Here is an 18,286-nt window from a genome sequence, read left to right as displayed (position 1 = left end):
GAACCCACCCCTGACATGTCCTCCATGGAGCTCTCCCAGGCTGCGTTCTGCCTAACTTCCTATCCAACCCCCAGTTTTACCAGAGTGTGAGGAGTGGAATACATAGTGCCTTTTGCTCCCCCTGGTGGCCGGAGTGTGAAGTGTAATGTGTGACTGTGATACCTGGTCAGGTGAACTCCTTTAGTGCAATCAGACATAACATCACTCCCCTTAGTGGCAGAGTGACATTACTGCAACGACCAGGACTCTGGGGCGCTGCAGCTGCGTGGGAACGTTCTCACACAGCGGTAGTGCCGAAAGTGAGAGCATCTGAGCTGGTGAACTCTCACGGCAGCGCAGTGATACATTGCAGGAATCATTACGTCCTGTCAGTGTATTGCCGGAGGCCGGGTAGAGCAGTCACATTTCCTGATGTGACTGTTCTACACGTGAGATCGCCGTGGGACACTCTATATTAAATGGACTACGGTGGACATGATAGTATTATATGTTGGTTTATTATTTTTTGATAGTTTGCAGGAGACAAGGGAGTCGGAGATTAGGCGTTAAGTATGGTAAATTTTGATTCAATAAAGGAGTCTGTGATTATTTCAAATAAAGGACTTTATTCTGGGTGTCTGTGTTTTATACAATATCACTATGGTTACTAATGGATAGATGTCTTATAGATGCCTCTCCATTTCTAACCTGTGGGCTTGATGTCACCTGATAATACAAAGGTGACATCAACCCCACAAATGTTAACTACACTTGCCACCGCTACAGGGCAAGTGGGAAGAGCTAGGCTAAGTGCCAGAATTGGCGCATCTCTAAGATGCGCCATTTCTGGGGCGGCTGAGAGCTGATGTTTCTAGCCTGGGGGAATGCCAATATCCATAACCCCTTCCCAGGCTATTAATATCAGCCCACAGCTGTCTGCCTAGCCTTTGCTGGTTTGATTTTATAGGGGGAACCCATGTCAATTTTTTTCTGGGGCTTCCCTGTAAACTAGCCAGTAAAGCCTAAGGGTATGTGCACATGTACTTTTGAGCTCTGCGGATTTTTATACAGTGGATTTGAGAAATCCGCAGGTAAAAGGCACTGCGTGTTGCCTGTGAATTTACTTTGGATTTTGTGTGGATTCCACCTGCGGTTTTACACCTGCGCATTCTTATGGAGCAGGTGTAAACCGCTGCGGAATCCGCACAAAGAATTGACATACTGCGGAATGTAAACCGCTGCGTTTCCGCGCGTCTTTTTCCACAGCATGGACACAGCGATTTTCCATAGGTTTACATGGTACTGTAAATGGAGCGCCCCCAGACACAGGGCCACAGGTCACTCGGTACCGGTCCCCCCTTCTTCAGTTCTGCGGTTGTCACGGTGTTATGACCTGGTGGTTAGGTGCACCCGAAAAGACCTGATGGATAAACCAACAAAGGACAAGCTCTGGGAAGTGGGAGCTCTGCTGACCGCAACCCCTAATCCTATCACACACACTAGAAATAGCCGTGGAGTGTTCCTGACACTCCCTAGACGCCTCTTCACAGCCTAAGAGCTAACTAGCCCTAGAGATAGAAAATAAAGCCTACCTTGCCTCAGAGAAATTCCCCAAAGAAAAAGGCAGCCCCCCCACATATATTGACTGTGAGTTAAGATGAAAGTCACAAACACAGAAATGAAACCGGTTTCAGCAAAGGGAGGCCAGACTTACTAAACAGACAGAGGATAGGAAAGGTAACTTTGCGGTCAGCACAAAAAACTACAAAAGACCATGCAGAGTGTGCAAAAAGACCTCCGCACCGACTCACGGTGCGGAGGTGCCACTCTGCATCTCAGAGCTTCCAGCTAGCAAAGCAAAATCATGATAGCAAAGCTGGACAAGAAAACAAAGAACAAATAATAAACTAGCAGGGACTTAGCTTCTGCTGGAGTAGACAGGACACCCGACAGATCCAAGAGCAAACTGAACCAGTACAAGAACATTGACAGCTGTCATGGAGTAACGATCTGAGTGGAGTTAAATAGAGCAGCCAGCCAAGGAATAAACCACGTCACCTGTGGAAGGAACCTCAGAAGCAGCAGCTCCACTCACAGCCACCAGAGGGAGTCCATGGACAGAACTCGCCGAAGTACCATTCATGACCACAGGAGGGAGCTCGATAACAGAATTCACAACACACGGTGGCTGGACCCGGTCGTGACTCTGCTAAGGGGCGTCCAATAAAGATGGTGGTGCGGAGTGTGAGGAATAACGAGGACACAGGGTTCAGTTTCTTTACCTTTTACTGAAGGTTTCAGGATCCTCAATCCGGGGCACTTTCACCAGGGTTGTCTGAGACCGGCCGTTCCGAAGGCACATCCAGGGTTCCCTTTGCAGGTGAAAGTCAGTGTCTACCCACTAGCGCCTGTGTGTTGTAGTGCTTCCCTGCTCAGCATTCAAGATAGTCCTCACAACTGCTGTTCTCATCCGTTTTAGATCTTTTCTCTTCTCCGTCCCCCAGGTATGATATGGCTAGGACGCACCTTTATGACAGGTAGGCCTGGAGGTGTTCTGGAACCCTAGTGTCGCCCCTCTCCCACGTTGCCTCCTATGTCCTTCTTAGGTGTTGTATAGTAGACAGCCAACCTCTAACTGTCCTGCCGCTGTTTGAAGTAATGCGTGGAGACTGTTACTTCCTCGGTGCTCCGGCCACCGACTATGCGCCTCAGTAAGATGTTGCCTCTCTCTCTCGGCACGACTCCTACTGGATCTCCTTTGTGCTGATCTCGTTTACACTGCTCCACAATATCCTTCCTTTCTTGTCTCTTTCTTAGGGTACCGCCGCAAGGTAGTGCAGGCGCGGTCCCGTAACCATCTGTCCTGTCGCTAGGTACCTGCCAGATTTCCCAGGTCTGACAGATCCTCCCTGGAACTCTCCCAGGCTTCGTTCCCCTAACTTCCTGTCCGACACCTAGTTTTACCAATGTGAGAAGTGGCCCAATAAATAAGCCTTTTGCTCCCCCTAGTGGCCGGAGTGTGAAGTGTAGTGTGTGCTTGGTGATACCTGGTCAGTAGAACTCCTTTAGTGCCATCAGACATATCATCACTCCCCTTAGTGGCAGAGCGACACTACGGCAACGACCAGATCTCTGGGGCGCTGCATAAACTCATGGAAAACTGCTGCGGACCCGCAGCTGCGGATCCGCAACGTGTTCACATAGCCTTAGCAAACAGCTGTGAGCTGATATGAATACTCGTAGCCTGCAAATCTTTGGCTATTGGCTCCTTACCTGAATATTAATATTGGCTGTCTGCTTTCCTCTGCTGGTTATAAAAATTATGCGGGAGCCCACTCAATTTTTTTTTTAATATTTTGAAATAGAAACAGATATTGCATTTCATGCAGATTTCTGACAACTATATACAATACATAATAATAAATACACAAGCTTGGAGCTGAGTACAGAGGACTGAACCAGAGGAGAACAAGCCTGTATCTCGCAGCTTCCGACAATATGCTTTAACCTTCGTCAGGCTGCATAATTTTACGTTAACAGGCTGCAGAGGTACAATTGTACCTTCATATATACCTCCACTGTGCTATTTGGCCAATATATTCTGGACCAAAACTGCAGAGATGACACGAAATTTCAGCCCTCTATGGCTTTTCGAAAAAAAAAGTTATTGTAATTTTAAAAAACGGAATAGTTACAATTGTACCTAGTCAGCCGGACGAAGGTTAAGCATTAGTGGGGTGCGATGCTTTCCAGTTGGCTGAAGTAGTGTGCAGATTACTCTAGCTGGACAGCGTGCACACCTAAACTGACAGATTAGATGGAACCCCTGCCGGAATGGATGGTATCACAGGTTGCAGGCACCTTAAATTTAGTGGCTCGACAGTCTGCACCCCCCCAGAGCTTCTGGTTCTGATGTCTCCTCCAATACCAGCGCCACCTACAGAATGAATAGGCAGACGTCATAGGAGCAAATCCCAGAGAATATGGGATACAGCATTTGTAGAAGCCCTAATATGACAAAATGTAAGAAACCAGAGCAGTAGAAATTCCCATAAAGTGACTCCATTTTGGACAGTATAACCCTCTGTGAATTAATCTATAGGAGTAGTGACAATTGTGACTCCACAGCCACTTTCCGATAATTTGCATGCAGTGGATGTTTGAGATTAAAAATTGAATATATACCATTTTATTATCCAACACATAGTGCCCAGGTTGTGCTCCAGATGACACATGCACCATAATTTAAGTGGGTTCTTCTCCCTATAGTAATGCCAGATACATGGATGCCAAATGTGGTTTGGGCACACTGCAAGGCTCAGAAGCGAGGGGGAGATTTAACTTTGGAAGAGTGGATTTTGCTAGATTGGTTTATGGAAGCAATGTTGCTTTTCAAGCCACTAATAATGTAGAAACCTCCTGTTTTTCCATTGACACATGGACCTGAGTGGGCACTTGTTTTTTTGTAAGATGAGTAGAACTTTTCTTTGGTATTATTTTGTCTACATAACATTGTTTGGGGGCTTTTTATTATATATTTGGGAGGCAGAATGAACAAACAGTTGAACCCCACGTTCCACTGGTTCATGCCATGAGGTGTTCTATTAGATTGTGAACTGTCATTTATTTAATGAATAATTCAAATATTTTACATAACTTGCCATTTTTAATGACCGTTTAAGTAGAAATGTTCAAAAAATATTAAATTTGAGGATATTTTATTGAAAAATATAATTTGGTTTTATTCTTTGCAGATTACTGTACCAGGAGATCAGAGGGGCAGCTGACGTCTTCATTTTTTAAATCAGATGATCTTGAGATCACACAGGATACAATTGAAGTGAATGTCATTGCACCAGATATACCATCATCCCTTCACAGCAAAGATCTGTCATCTGATCCTTTGAAACAGGTCCTGCCTTCTGATTCATTACCAACTACTGAGGAAAATCAAAGTCACAAAATAAGCGTTAAAAAACGAACTGTTCTTACACATCAAACAATTCACACACCAAAGAACAGATTTTCTTGTTCAAAATGTGGGAAATGTTTTAACCGGAAATCAGATTTGCTTAAGCACCAAAGAACTCACACAGGGGAGAAGCCTTTTTCCTGTTCAGAATGTGGGAAATGTTTTAGCCAGAAATCAGATTTGCTTAAGCACCAGAGAATTCACACAGGAGAAAAGCCTTTTTCCTGTTCAGAATGTGGGAAATGTTTTAGCCAGAAATCAGATTTGCTTAAGCACCAGAGAATTCACACAGGAGAGAAGCCTTTTTCATGTTCAGATTGTGGGAAATGTTTTAGCAAGAAATCACATCTTGTTAGACACCAAAGAAATCACACAGGGGAGAAACCTTTTTCCTGTTCAGAATGTGGGAAATGTTTTAACCAGAAATCACATCTTGTTATACACCAAAGAACTCACACAGGGGAGAAGCCTTTTTCCTGTTCAGAATGTGGGACATTTTTTAACCAGAATTCAGATTTGCTTAAGCACCAGAGAATTCACACAGGGGAGAAGCCTTTTTCATGTTCAGAATGTGGGAAATGTTTTAACAAGAAATCGCATCTTGTTAGACACCAAAAAAATCACACAGGGGAGAAACCTTTTTCCTGTTCAGAATGTGGGAAATGTTTTAACCAGAAATCATATTTTGTTATACACCTTAGAACTCACACAGGGGAGAAACCTTTTTCCTGTTCAGAATGTGGGAAATATTTTAACCAGAAAGCGCATCTTTATAACCACCAGAAAACCCACACAGGGGAGAAGCCTTTTTCATGTTCAGAATGTGGGAAATGTTTTACCCGTAAAGAGCATCTTGATCTCCACCAGAGAATTCACACCGTGGAGAAGCCTTTTTCATGTTCAGAATGTGGGAAATGTTTTAACCATCAATCTGATTTGCTTAAGCACCAAAGAACTCACACAAGGGAGAAGCCTTTTTCCTGTTCAGAATGTGGGAAATGTTTTAACAGAAAATCATATCTTGTTATGCACCAAAGAACTCACACAGGGGAGAAGCCTTTTTCCTGTTCAGAATGTGGGAAATGTTTTAGCCAGAAATCAGATTTGCTTAAGCACCAAAGAACTCACACAGGGGAGAAGCCTTTTTCCTGTTCAGAATGTGGGAAATGTTTTAGCCAGAAATCAGATTTGCTTAAGCACCAGAGAATTCACACAGGAGAGAAGCCTTTTTCCTGTTCAGAATGTGGGAAATGTTTTACCCGTAAAGAGCATCTTGATCACCACCAGAGAATTCACACAGTGGAGAAGCCTTTTTCATGTACAGAATGTGGGAAATGTTTTAACCGGAAATCGGTTCTTGATCACCACCAGAGAACCCACACAGGGGAGAAGCCTTTTTAATGTTAATGTGGGAAATGTTTTAAGCGGAAATGGTATTTTCTTAAAGGAGTTGTCTTCATGTTTGGCCTTGTTAAAATAAGTCTTATTCATCTTCCGTGCCGATGCTGTTCCAGTGGTATCGTCACTCGCCTTCCTGGGGCTCATATGAGGTTGTTGCATCACACGAGCTCTGTGGCCAATCAGCCCCTGCTTCACTGTCCCAACCCTCAGACGTATTGAACATGAACAGGAAGCAAGTGCTGTGACTTCTCTTTGACTTCCTCTTATTGTTCGATTTGTCTGAAAGTGAGAACAGTGAAGACAGTGCTAATTGGATGCGGGGCTCATATGACATAAAAACCTGAGCAACCGAAATGCAAGTGCGGACACTGCTGGGACCGTGCCAGCATGGGAGGTTTATAGAAGTGTTTATATTTTTACAGGACCAAACACGAGGAATGAGAAATCAAAATCCCACACAGAGGAGAAGACCTTATCATACCCAGAGTATGAAAAATTAATTACTGGAAAATAGTATTTTGTTGACCAATAAAAATAACTCAAACTATATACGTCATTGACAAATTGTACAAAAACATATAACAGACGTATTATTGAATGAGAGAGGGAAATTACTTTAGAACTTACTATGTGACACACTTTTTTTTTATTGGATCATTTTATTAAGAAAATGACAATAGTTTTTACAAAGGGACATCCGTAGAACAAAGATATTTTCAGTGTTACACGGTATCATTGTTATTGTTGTACATAAAATGCAATAAAGTTGTCATTGATATAGAAGGGTTAATGTTTTGCCTTTTATTGCTAGAATGTGTTTAGAATTTGTTCTTATGACACTGTAGTTTGTTAGTCTACGATTCAAGGATTTTATACTTATCTTACATGTTTCCAATAGTCAGCAAACAGCATGTTCTGGGTACGTGGGAAATAAAGGTCAGCATGACCCGGGGTAGCAAAGGGGGGCTACATGAGTTAATGAGTTACATTTGTTGTAAATGGTGTAAAATACTGCCTCTTGCTGCATTACATCAGATAAAAGTGATTGCTCACAGAATGTGTGCGATTTCCTTTTTTTCTCCAAACGCTTATAAATGAAGGGCGTAACCTCCTTATTTGGCCTCACTGGTGATCTGGCATGTCTGACATTGGGTCAGAACGCAAACGGCTACAACTGTTTTGGCACCCAACGTGGGGCCGTGATAACCAGCTATTCAGAATCTGTATGTGGGAGCTTCCTGGGAGATTGGACATGCAAAACACAGCTGCGGCAAGGTGATAAATTTTATTCTTACAATTTTGTTTTGCATTTGCAATCTCTTCTGGATTTCCCCAGATCTCTGGGTAAAGGCTGCGAACACGGTTCAAAGAACCTACATCACCAGTGAGTCTTATCTGTTTATGTACATATGAGAGTTGAATAATAGAGTAATAAGATAATAAGTGTCATCTGTAATTTTTGTCAATATACTACATACTAATTGGTTGTGTAGTGTTTAGTACAGAGCTGGGATAGACTCTGTGCAGTGTTATTTTGGTCATTTTGGATTGGCAGTACATTACAAAAAGCTGTATTTTATATAGGGCTGTGATTTTTGTTGGTTGGCCTTAACCCCGTCGTGACCTTGGAATTTTTCGTTTTTCCATGTTGGTTTTTCACTCCCTTCCTTCCCAGAGCCATAACTTTTTTATTTTTCCGTCAATTTGGCCATGTGAGGGCTTATTTTTTGCGGGACGAGTTGTACTTTTGAACGACATCATTGGTTTTAGCATGTCGTGTCCTAAAAAAAGGGAAAAAAAATCCAAGTGCAGTGAAATTGCAAAAAAAGTGCAGTTTCACACTTGTTTTTTGTTTGGCTTTTTTTCTAGGTTCACTAAATGCTAAAACTGACTTGACATTATGATTCTCCAGGTCATTAAGAGTTCATAGACACCTAACATGACTAGGTTATTTTTTACCTAAGTGGTTAAAAAAAAAAGTCCAAACTTTGCTAAAAAAAAAAAATAAAAAAATTGCGCCATTTTCCGATACTCGTAGCGTCTCCATTTTTCATGATCTGGGGTCGGTTGAGGGCTTATTTTTTGCATGCTGAGCTGGTGTTTTTAAGGATAGCATTTTGGTGCAGATACGTTCTTTTGATCGCCCGTTATTGCATTTTAATGCAGTGTCGCGGCAACCAAAAAAAACCTAATTCTGGCATTTCGAATTTTCTTCTCGCTACGCTGTTTAGCGATCAGGTTAATGCTTTTTTTTTAATTGATCGGGAGATTCTGAACGCGGCGATACCAAATATGTGTAGGTTTGATTTTTTTTTAATTTTTTTATTTCGATTGGGTCGAAAGGGGGGTGATTTAAACTTTTATATTTTTTTTATTTTTTTCACTTTTTTCACTTTTTTTACTTTTGCCATGCTTCAATAGCCTCCATGGTAGGCTAGAAGCAGGCACAGCACGATCGGCTCTGCTACATAGCAGCGATCTGCTGTTCGCTGCTATGTAGCAGAAAATCAGGTGTGCTGTGAGCGCCGACCACAGGGTGGCGCTCACAGCTGCCGGCGATCTGTAACCATAGAAATCTCAAGGACCTCTATGGTTACAATACTGAAGCATCGCCGACCTCTGATCATGTGACGGGGGTCGGCGATGCCATCATTTCCGGCCGCCCAGCCGGATGCGGTAGTTAAATGCGTTTCACAGCGGCATTTAACTAGTTAATACGATTCTGCCCGCGCCTATTACGGGCACATGTCAGCTGTTCAAAACAGCTGACATGTCCCGGCTTTGATGCAGGCTCACCGCCGGAGCCCACATCAAAGAGGGGCTTCTGACCTCGGACGTACTATCCCGTCTGAGGTCAGAAAGGGGTTAAGTACTTTCAGACTGTCAGTGGACACTGCTGCAGTTTTTTTTTTTTATAAGTTGTGTTAATTCCAAAGTGCAAAATAGGCAGGCTGTGTGAACCTTGTATGTATGTCTGAGAACCTTTGAATGAGAGGTGAGTAATTGAGTATAAGGCTGCCGTCACACGCTCAGTATTTGGTCAGTATTTTACATCAGTATTTGTAAGCCAAAACCAGGAGTGGAACAAATAGAGGAAACGTATAATAGAAACATGTGTACCACTTCTGCATTTATCACCCACTCCTGGTTTTGGCTTACAAATACTGATGTAAAATACTGACCAAATACTGCTAGTGTGACGGCAGCCTAAGGGATGAATAAATCCCTGATTGATGAGGGGTTCCATTAGGTGTGGTCCTCTGTATGTGACTGAAGACATTATTCAACTCAATTTGAGCTGAATTAGGTGGAGTGATTGAGATAAGGGATTTTCTTCTTGTAAAAATCAACTGAAAAGTGAAAGAGAAAAAATCCCTGAATGAGCACGTATGAATGAATGATCACATAAATATCATTACTTATCTAATTGTTGCTGAGGGTCCAGGATGGATGAATTTTGGATATTTTTTAATGTACATTTAATTTACATCTGAGATTCAGTGAAACCCGTGTTATATATGGTTTGACATTGGATAGGTTTCTATATGTGTTTTGGCCGGACGCGGTCAGAATCCGCTTATTCAAGTTGTGCAGTGATCTGCCTGTATAGAGAAACTGTTTTAATTCTGAGAGGATGAATGTTTTGTAGAGATTACGTCTGAAAACTGCTGTGTTCTGTTTCTGTGTGAAAGACAATTTCTAAAATTCTGATGGGAGGAGCGGGCTAAGCAACTGCGCTGCGATTGTTTTCGCTTTCTGTGTGGAGTGATGCTGCGAGTTCTTATCTCTGCTGAGTGCCAGATGGGAGGGGGGCATGGAGCTGAGCTCAAGATTCTCTGAATATTCTGTCCTTGGTGTAGTACGTGATGGAAGATTTGTGTTTAAAACAATAGTACTGTATGGAAGTTGGAAATAAAATATGGTGCCTATTTTAGAGCAAATTTGTGAAAAATTGTTTGGTTATCAGTGTGATTGAAAGATTGGTAAAAATTCACCTGCTTCAAGTTGAGTGATTGCGATATAGCAAATTGAGGATACAATACCCAGATAGATTAGCGAAATTAGGATTATTTAGTCTAGAAAAAAGACGACTGAGGGGCGATCTAATAACCATGTATAAGTATATAAGGGGACAATACAAATATCTCGCTGAGGATCTGTTTATACCAAGGAAGGTGACGGGCACAAGGGGGCATTCTTTGCGTCTGGAGGAGAGAAGGTTTTTCCACCAACATAGAAGAGGATTCTTTACTGTTAGGGCAGTGAGAATCTGGAATTGCTTGCCTGAGGAGGTGGTGATGGCGAACTCAGTCGAGGGGTTCAAGAGAGGCCTGGATGTCTTCCTGGAGCAGAACAATATTGTATCATACAATTATTAGGTTCTGTAGAAGGACGTAGATCTGGGGATTTATTATGATGGAATATAGGCTGAACTGGATGGACAAATGTCTTTTTTCGGCCTTACTAACTATGTTACTATGAGGATCAACAGAGGAGGTAGCCAACTGCACTGCTGATGTAGTAGGTGAGAGGCCTAACACACCAGGGCCTTCTTGCTACAGTCAGCTTGTTTTTTGTTACGGGTCAGAGGTGGTTTATTCTTGACCGCGTATCGCCAAAACAGGGTCTTTCCCGTACTCAATCTTCCTGACCCCCACACCATCCCCAGGGGGCCATTCTCCCCTTCTCCTGTAAATTTAAATTAAACACCAACACGTAAATTTCTTTGGATAATTTTGGCCACAGCGGCCATTTTATTAAACAAACAATAACATAAATAACAACATATATACCATATGTAAAAACCTGGAGGGGAGGGTTCTTGGGGGTAAGAAATCTGGCTCAAAAATAGGCATAAAGCCACCACCAACTTTAAAACCAAACACTTCTTTACCCTCAGCCGTGACCACCAGCTCAAGGGCACCATGTAACCCATTTCGGGCAAACCAAAACCCCAAAGCTCCCGAGGTAAATTCCCCGTCCAGAGCCCGTAAACAAAAGCCAGATCAACCCCGTAAAAACGTCATCACCACCTCCAAGAACCCCACCCCCCGCCAAAACTGCCACTGTGACAATGATAACGAAAACTCCCCTCTGGCAATAACTGATTAAAAAACCGAGATGAAAAAAAACCCAACTCCCCGGCTACCCCTCCATCAAACTGTTCACTTAAACTAATCCACAATAAAGGGAGGGAGGGTGGGCTTCTCTCCTGATGATTCACCTCACAAGTGATCCTTCCCGCACTTCTCCAGCCCCTGCCTCCTTTCCCCACTAGGTCCACCCCTTATTCAAAAATTTCCACCAATCACCTATAAGATCCCTTTTTTTTTTTTTTTTTTTTTATTCAAAACTCTAAAACTCCCTTCTTGGCAACGCAGTCATGTGGGGGCTTTCATCCAGCTGCGCCCATTACAGCCCCCCTTCTTCCCGTTTCATGGAGCTGAGCTAGTGGGTTAGAGACCTAACACATCAGGGCCTTCCTTTTCTAGCCAGCTGATCTAATGGGGTGAGAGGTGGTTTAGCCTTCCCGTTACATCCTTTAGGTCTACCGGGTGAGAGGTGGTTTAGCTTTCCCGCTAAATCTCGACACTCGCTCTGACTTGCCATGTGTGGCTGCCCATAGATAAGGTACAGGCACACTAAAAAGGGCATTTGCAGAATAAAGGTGAGCTGTCTGACGAATAAGTTAAAGACATGGGCAACTTGTTCTGGGTGCAGTCAGGGCCCCGATGGGATAGAGAACCACTATGCAGATTGTAAAAGACAGAGGGAAAGGAAGCAGTGAAAGATGTGGGACCAATAATGAAAAAGCAAACATGCCAGAGTGTGGCTGTTTGGATGTACAAAAAGGCAGAGACAGGGGAGGAAAATAGCAAGTGAATAAATGGTGTCTGAGAGAGTGCAGCAGTACAGAAGTAAGGTGTGTTATGAATGTTTTGCTGCTCAAAAGTCAGACTATGACCGACACATTACTGCTACCATCATACCTTTGTATAACCAGGAACCCAGCCAAGACAGTTGGACTTGTAAACACTGTGGTCAGACAAACCCAGAGTGGAGAAATACTTGTAAGGACAGGTTGCAGCACAGGTCAAAGTGAATTGTGCTGAATCCTGTCCAGACAATATCACATGTAGTGACATAAGAAGCTGACACAGGAATGTGGGTAGTGGGGACATTACCTTTTTGGGAGTAAGCTGACAGTAATCCTTTTGGGAAGGAAGCTGTAGAACAGCATGTCACCCCCACTGATCATCCAGTCACCTCCACCACCAGATCCATTACCAGAGAACCAACCACATCAGGACCAAGAAGGGTGAGTAGGGTAAGACATACAGGAGTATTATCCCTGGAGCCCCTCTGACTAGCTAGCTACGCTAAAACAGTGGCTGACCCTAAGAACCAACCTTTCTCGTTTTACAGACAAAGACAATATGACGGACGTATAAGTGCACCTGTGCAGACCCAGAGAGCTTGGTGTGTGCAAAGGCAGGTGACGTACTAGTACACAATTAAAGACACATGCAGATGTGGCAAAGGATCAAGCAGAGGGCATGGATGACAAATCTGCAAGGTCTGGGGTGACGTATTGAGAATCACTAAAACAATGGGCTATAGTGAAACAATCAGAGCAGTTTGTACTCCTGACTGACGTGACAGCAAAAAGGAGAGATGTACTTTGGACGGTTACAGCTGCAATGGGCAGAAATTGGGTACAGTCCAATAAATCCACTTGATGTTCTGTGCCTGGAGCGCTGGGACACTGAGGGGCAGCGTCCCAGCATGCCACCAGCGCTCCAGGCACAGAACGTGTACAGTGTGGGCACACCGCATGCCCCAGCAGCTTAATATGCTCAGTCACGGTCTCCATAACTGCCTTTGAAATTTGCCACCATATATTACCAGTAAACTCATTTCATCTGAAAATATATCCAGATCCTACGCTCCAGATAAACTTGCTCTGAGGAAAGCCCTTATAGGACCGAAAACATTCAGCAAGAATTGAGCTACATTTGATCTGTTTGTCCAGATGTGTAATAAATGACTATTTTTTTCAAACATTATTGAGTGCCATGTTTTTTGATACATTGGATTTAACGGGCTGGAGACCCTACTTGAGCACCTCTACTCACAAATTTATAGAGTGCCGTGTAACCTGTTTCTTTATGATTACTGACGAGACTGTGGAATGTGTGGGGGTAGAGGGTCAAGCGACTGAAGAACCTATGACTAAACAAATAAGACTAGAATCACGAGACAGCCAAGAGGTGCTTACAAAACTTAGTTAGTGACAATACCCCTATGAATTTGCAGGGAGAAGATGTGTTGAGTGCTATCTAGGCCACCATACAGTACTCTCCTGAGGGTATTACAGTCACAAGTCCCCTTTCATATAAATACTTGGAGCAGAGCGACGCCAGGGTCTTCCACGTGCACATTATACCACAGGTAAATCATGCCCTATTATAGTTACACTTAATTCCATTCATTTGCCAGTTTAGTAGTTTCCTTACACAAGATGTTATAGTTACCGTGTATTTCTAGGTTGTCTTCATATGATATAGTTTTTTTTTGCCATTCATTATATTGTCTCAAACCATAGTCACTGTTTAATTGTCTTTACCACTTCTTATACCTTATCGCAAGCATCTGGCATTGATATTTGGCATTTTTCAAATCCATTCTTTTTGTATTTGAAACTGATAGTTTTGGATTTACATAGGGCTGCTACTTTCTTAGAATTATGTCACGATACTAGTGGATACAACTGGACACCAGTGGCTAGGTCAAAGAGACTGCAGACACATTGGTTTGAACAAGCAGAATTGTATTTGTGATCTGAATGCAATATAGCATGTAAGTCCAGATAAATGTTCAGTCAATCTGATAAACAGTAATAGCAGAGCTGATACTCTGCGACACAGCATGCAAAGTCACTGAGCAATGAGTGCAGAAGAATGTCCAGCACTGACACAGTCTCTTGCAGAGCAGAGGAACACACAAGCCGGCTGGAGTTCTTACTTCACCGCAGGTGTGGTCGGTCAGTCAGAGGTTTCTGAAGTCAGGTGTCCAGCAATCACTTGGTCAGCAGGCAGGGATCCAGATGTGCAGGTTGGCAGAGGACTCCGCCGTTAGGAAAGGACCAACAGGGATAGTAAATCCAGGCTTGGGACTGCAGAGGAACAAGGTCCAAAACATAATACACAAGCAATGAAACAGAGCAGGTGCTGGCTTTATATACAACTTTGGCAGGAAGCAAGATGGCCGACGTGAAACATCAAGATCCATGTTAACTAAGGGCAAGTCTAAGGGCAAGAGAAACAGATTCCAGGACTAGATACTGACAAATTAGCTTGTGTTTTGCTGTGCCCTATGGCATTATGCTCCCCCATTTTATGACTCCGCATCTTTCGTAATTATATATTTTAATATATATAATTTGTTAACATATTTTGTGAATCAAATTTAGTTCTTTAAGGAGTATTCTACCCAATCTAATACGGGTATAAGTAATATTTGGACATTAATGTGTGACTTATATAAACACTTGTGTAAGATTGCAGAAATGGTGTAAATGGCAAGAGTAGTGAAAGTAACACCTGACACCAGAATGTCTGAGGACAGGGAAAAGAGTCAGGTACCAGATACCGTTTGGGCAAGGGGAAAATCTGATGTGGGTCGGCTGCCCATTCCCCCTGTCCTGATTAAATTGAAAGAAGGAACCGCTCCTCCTTGTTTAAAGCAATACCCCTTAAGCCTAGTCAAATCAATGGCCCTGAGCTGGGATATTAAAGCGTATGTTAAGGCAGGGGTTCTAGTGCAGAGATCTCCCCCCTGCAACACCCCTTTGTATCCCATTAAGAAGTAAAAGGACCCAAGGGTTCCCCTGACACTTACAGAATAGATCATGACTTACGGGCTATTAATGATGTTACAGTGAGTATGACCTCAATTGTCCCTAATACACTCACCGTACTGTCACAGATAACAGCGACATCAGGCTAGACAGATCAGACTTGAATGTCCTCTAATACTAATTCCTGAATAAGTCACCCTCAAAAGATATAATGTTCTGAATCCAGCCACTCATCTGCCTGTGGATTCACAAAAGGGGGAATTGGTGACAGCATTGGCAGGTGAAAAAGAATACTCTAGTACTTTGACATGACGCACGAACATGACTGCATAGGAACTGATGAGTCAGGAGACAGTGGGTTTTACACATGTTCAGGGGAAAAAAAACAGTTCCTAATGCATATTCTGAGGTTTTTATTTTTGTAGATGGCTCCAGATACCACCAGAATGGACAATTCTACTGGATAATGGATATGCAGTAGTATTTTCACATGAGGTAATCCGAGCTGAACCACTCCCTCCTCACATGTCTGTGCAGGAGGCAGAGTTGAAGGCACTCACTGAGGCGTGTAGAGCTGCTGCAGGTAAAGTCGCTAATATTTACACAGATTTGAATTATGCATGGGGAATATCCCATGATTATTGCCCGATCTGGAGAAGCAGAGCATTTCTTATATCAGCCGGTAAGCCCATTAAAAATACAGAACTGGTGAAACAATTAATGGAGGCATTGATGTTACCAGTCCAGGTTGACATAATCAAGGTGAAAGCACGCACAAACGGTGACTCCGTGGAGGTAGAGGGCAACAGAAGGGAGGACGAGGTTGCTAAAGTAGCAGCAAGGCGACCTAGGGAGCAGAGGACGGTGGCGGGAAGTCAGCGTATTCCTGCCACAATGAGCCTAGATGTCCTGAAATCCCTCCAGCTGCCCAAAGAAGGAACACTGGGGGAGAATGGGAGCTGATTAGCTCAAATGGAGCATGGAAGAATAAGGATAAATTGTATATACCAAGGTCCCTGTTCCTAATGATGGCGCAAGCAACACATGGCCCCACTCACACCTCAAAATGTCACATGTGTCCATGGTAGATGCCTTCTGGATCGTTCCTGGTTTCAGTTACTCAGGGGCGAAACTCGTACAGTCATGCCTCATCTGTGCACAGCACAACCCAGGTAAAATAGTAAAAGTCCCTATGAAAGCGACACCCAGGCCTCTCTACCCGTTTCAGAGACTGCAGACTGACTACATACAGCTACCCATGGTAGGAGTGTGTGATAAATGTCCTAATATATGTAGATCTCTTCTCTGGTTGGCTGGAAGCCTTTCCGGTAAAATGTGCAAATGCTAAAACGACTGCAGACAAACTGATGAAATAGCTGATCTGCAGGTATGGTGTCCCAGAAACCATAGAAAGCGATAGGGGCACACACTTCACGGGAGAAATAATGAGGCAAGTCATGCAGGCCCTGGGAGTACAGCAAGCATTTTATACACCATATAGACCATAAAGTAGTGGGAAAGTGGAGAGACTAAACGGGACACTTAAACTGAAAAATCAAAGGCCATGGCAGACACAGGAAAGAGCGGGGTAGAGTGCTTGCCTCTTGCACTCTTTTCAGTCAGACACACTCCAGATAGAAAGACAGGCTTGTGTCCTTTTGAAGTCCCATTTGGTAGTTTGCCAAAGGCTGGTCTGTACTTCCCACAGGTGCTACAAATGCAACACGGTGCTATGACAGCCTATGTCCAGGCCTTGCAGAAAAGACCTAATGTGGTGCATAAACATGTGTTCTCATCCATTCCAGATCCTAATGCCAGTGCAGACGTATATCAGCTGAATCCAGGTGATTGGGTGGTTATACATAGACACGTGAGAAGGAGCCTAGATCCACGGTTTGACGGCCCGTTTTAAAGTCCAGCTGACCACATTCACCTCAGTGAAACTTGAGGGAAAGCCCACCTAGATCCATGCCCGTCACTGCAAATAGATCTTTTCGCCAGCAAAATGACTGTTCTCCTAATCACCTTGCTGGCAGTGGTAGGATTTTTGCACCCTACAGAGACACTTGATAAACGTTTAAATGTTGACAGGGACAACAAACTTATTCAACATCATGCTTTTCTTATAAAAGACGCAGAAGGACAAAAACTGCTGGACTGTTGAATTTGTACACACAGACAAGTATCTGCAAGGACTATGCTGTACTTAGCCTTACCCCAGGAGCCAAGGAAGGTACCACACTGCATACACAATGAGACTTGGACTCAGATTTTCTAGGTTCCTTAAGGTTCTTAATGAGGCTTATACAATATATAGACTCATTTTTAAATCCAGCCAATTGGCTTAGCGGCCTAGCGGGATGGATTATTTTTGGTATTTTACAGACTTGCATGCAAGGATTCGATTTTTTGTTTTCATTCAAACTAATTCAACCCCCCTCCCCGATAACACTCCAGATAAATCTGTATTCATAGTATTATTGTTTTATGATGTGTATACCTTATAATATCTGCCATTCAGTTATCATAATTAGTTTGCATGTGTACTAGCCCTACTTATATCATTTAACCTGGATTGATGATGCTACAAGTGTTCATGGAGCCAGAAATTGCCATATATTATCTCTCAGGAGTACTCCAGATGGTAGACCTGGAACATTCAACCAGGATGCCCAGATGTTGTCAAATTTCCAACCAAATAATATTGTTTTGCTTATTTATTAACTCATTAACTGTCAGTGGTTGAGTATCTGGCCAATGTTGTGCAATAAGTTTGCGAGCTTGATACAATGTTTGCGAAAGACCTACAGGGGATTCAAAACTTCCATAATAAACCTCACATCTGCTTCCTATTTTAACCCCTTTACCCCCAAGGGTGGTTTGCACGTTAATGACTGGGCCAATTTGTACAATTCTGACCACTGTCCCTTTATGAGGTTATAACTCTGGAACGCTTCAACGGATCCCAGTGATTCTGACAATGTTTTGTCGTGACATATTGTACTTCATGATAGTGGTAAAAATTATTTGATAGTACCTGCGTTTATTTGTGAAAAAAAAACGGAAATTTGGCA

General features: G+C 43.1%; 1 protein-coding gene across 1 annotated transcript in view; it reads left to right on the top strand.

Moving 5' to 3' along the window:
- LOC138666458 (uncharacterized) overlaps positions 1 to 6,564 on the top strand; it is a 31,487-nt gene extending 24,923 nt beyond the window's left edge. The window contains exon 12 of the mRNA XM_069754682.1: positions 4,734 to 6,564. Coding sequence (XP_069610783.1) covers positions 4,734 to 6,352 — 1,619 coding nt within the window. The 3' untranslated portion in view covers positions 6,353 to 6,564. The remainder of the gene's footprint in view (positions 1 to 4,733) is intronic.
- The last annotated feature ends 11,722 nt before the right edge of the window (positions 6,565 to 18,286 follow it).

Source organism: Ranitomeya imitator, chromosome 2 (genome assembly GCF_032444005.1).
Source record: "Ranitomeya imitator isolate aRanImi1 chromosome 2, aRanImi1.pri, whole genome shotgun sequence".
Taxonomy (NCBI): Eukaryota; Metazoa; Chordata; class Amphibia; order Anura; family Dendrobatidae; genus Ranitomeya; species Ranitomeya imitator.
Note: the sequence above shows the minus strand (reverse complement) of the source record. Positions and strands in the feature narration are given on the sequence as shown.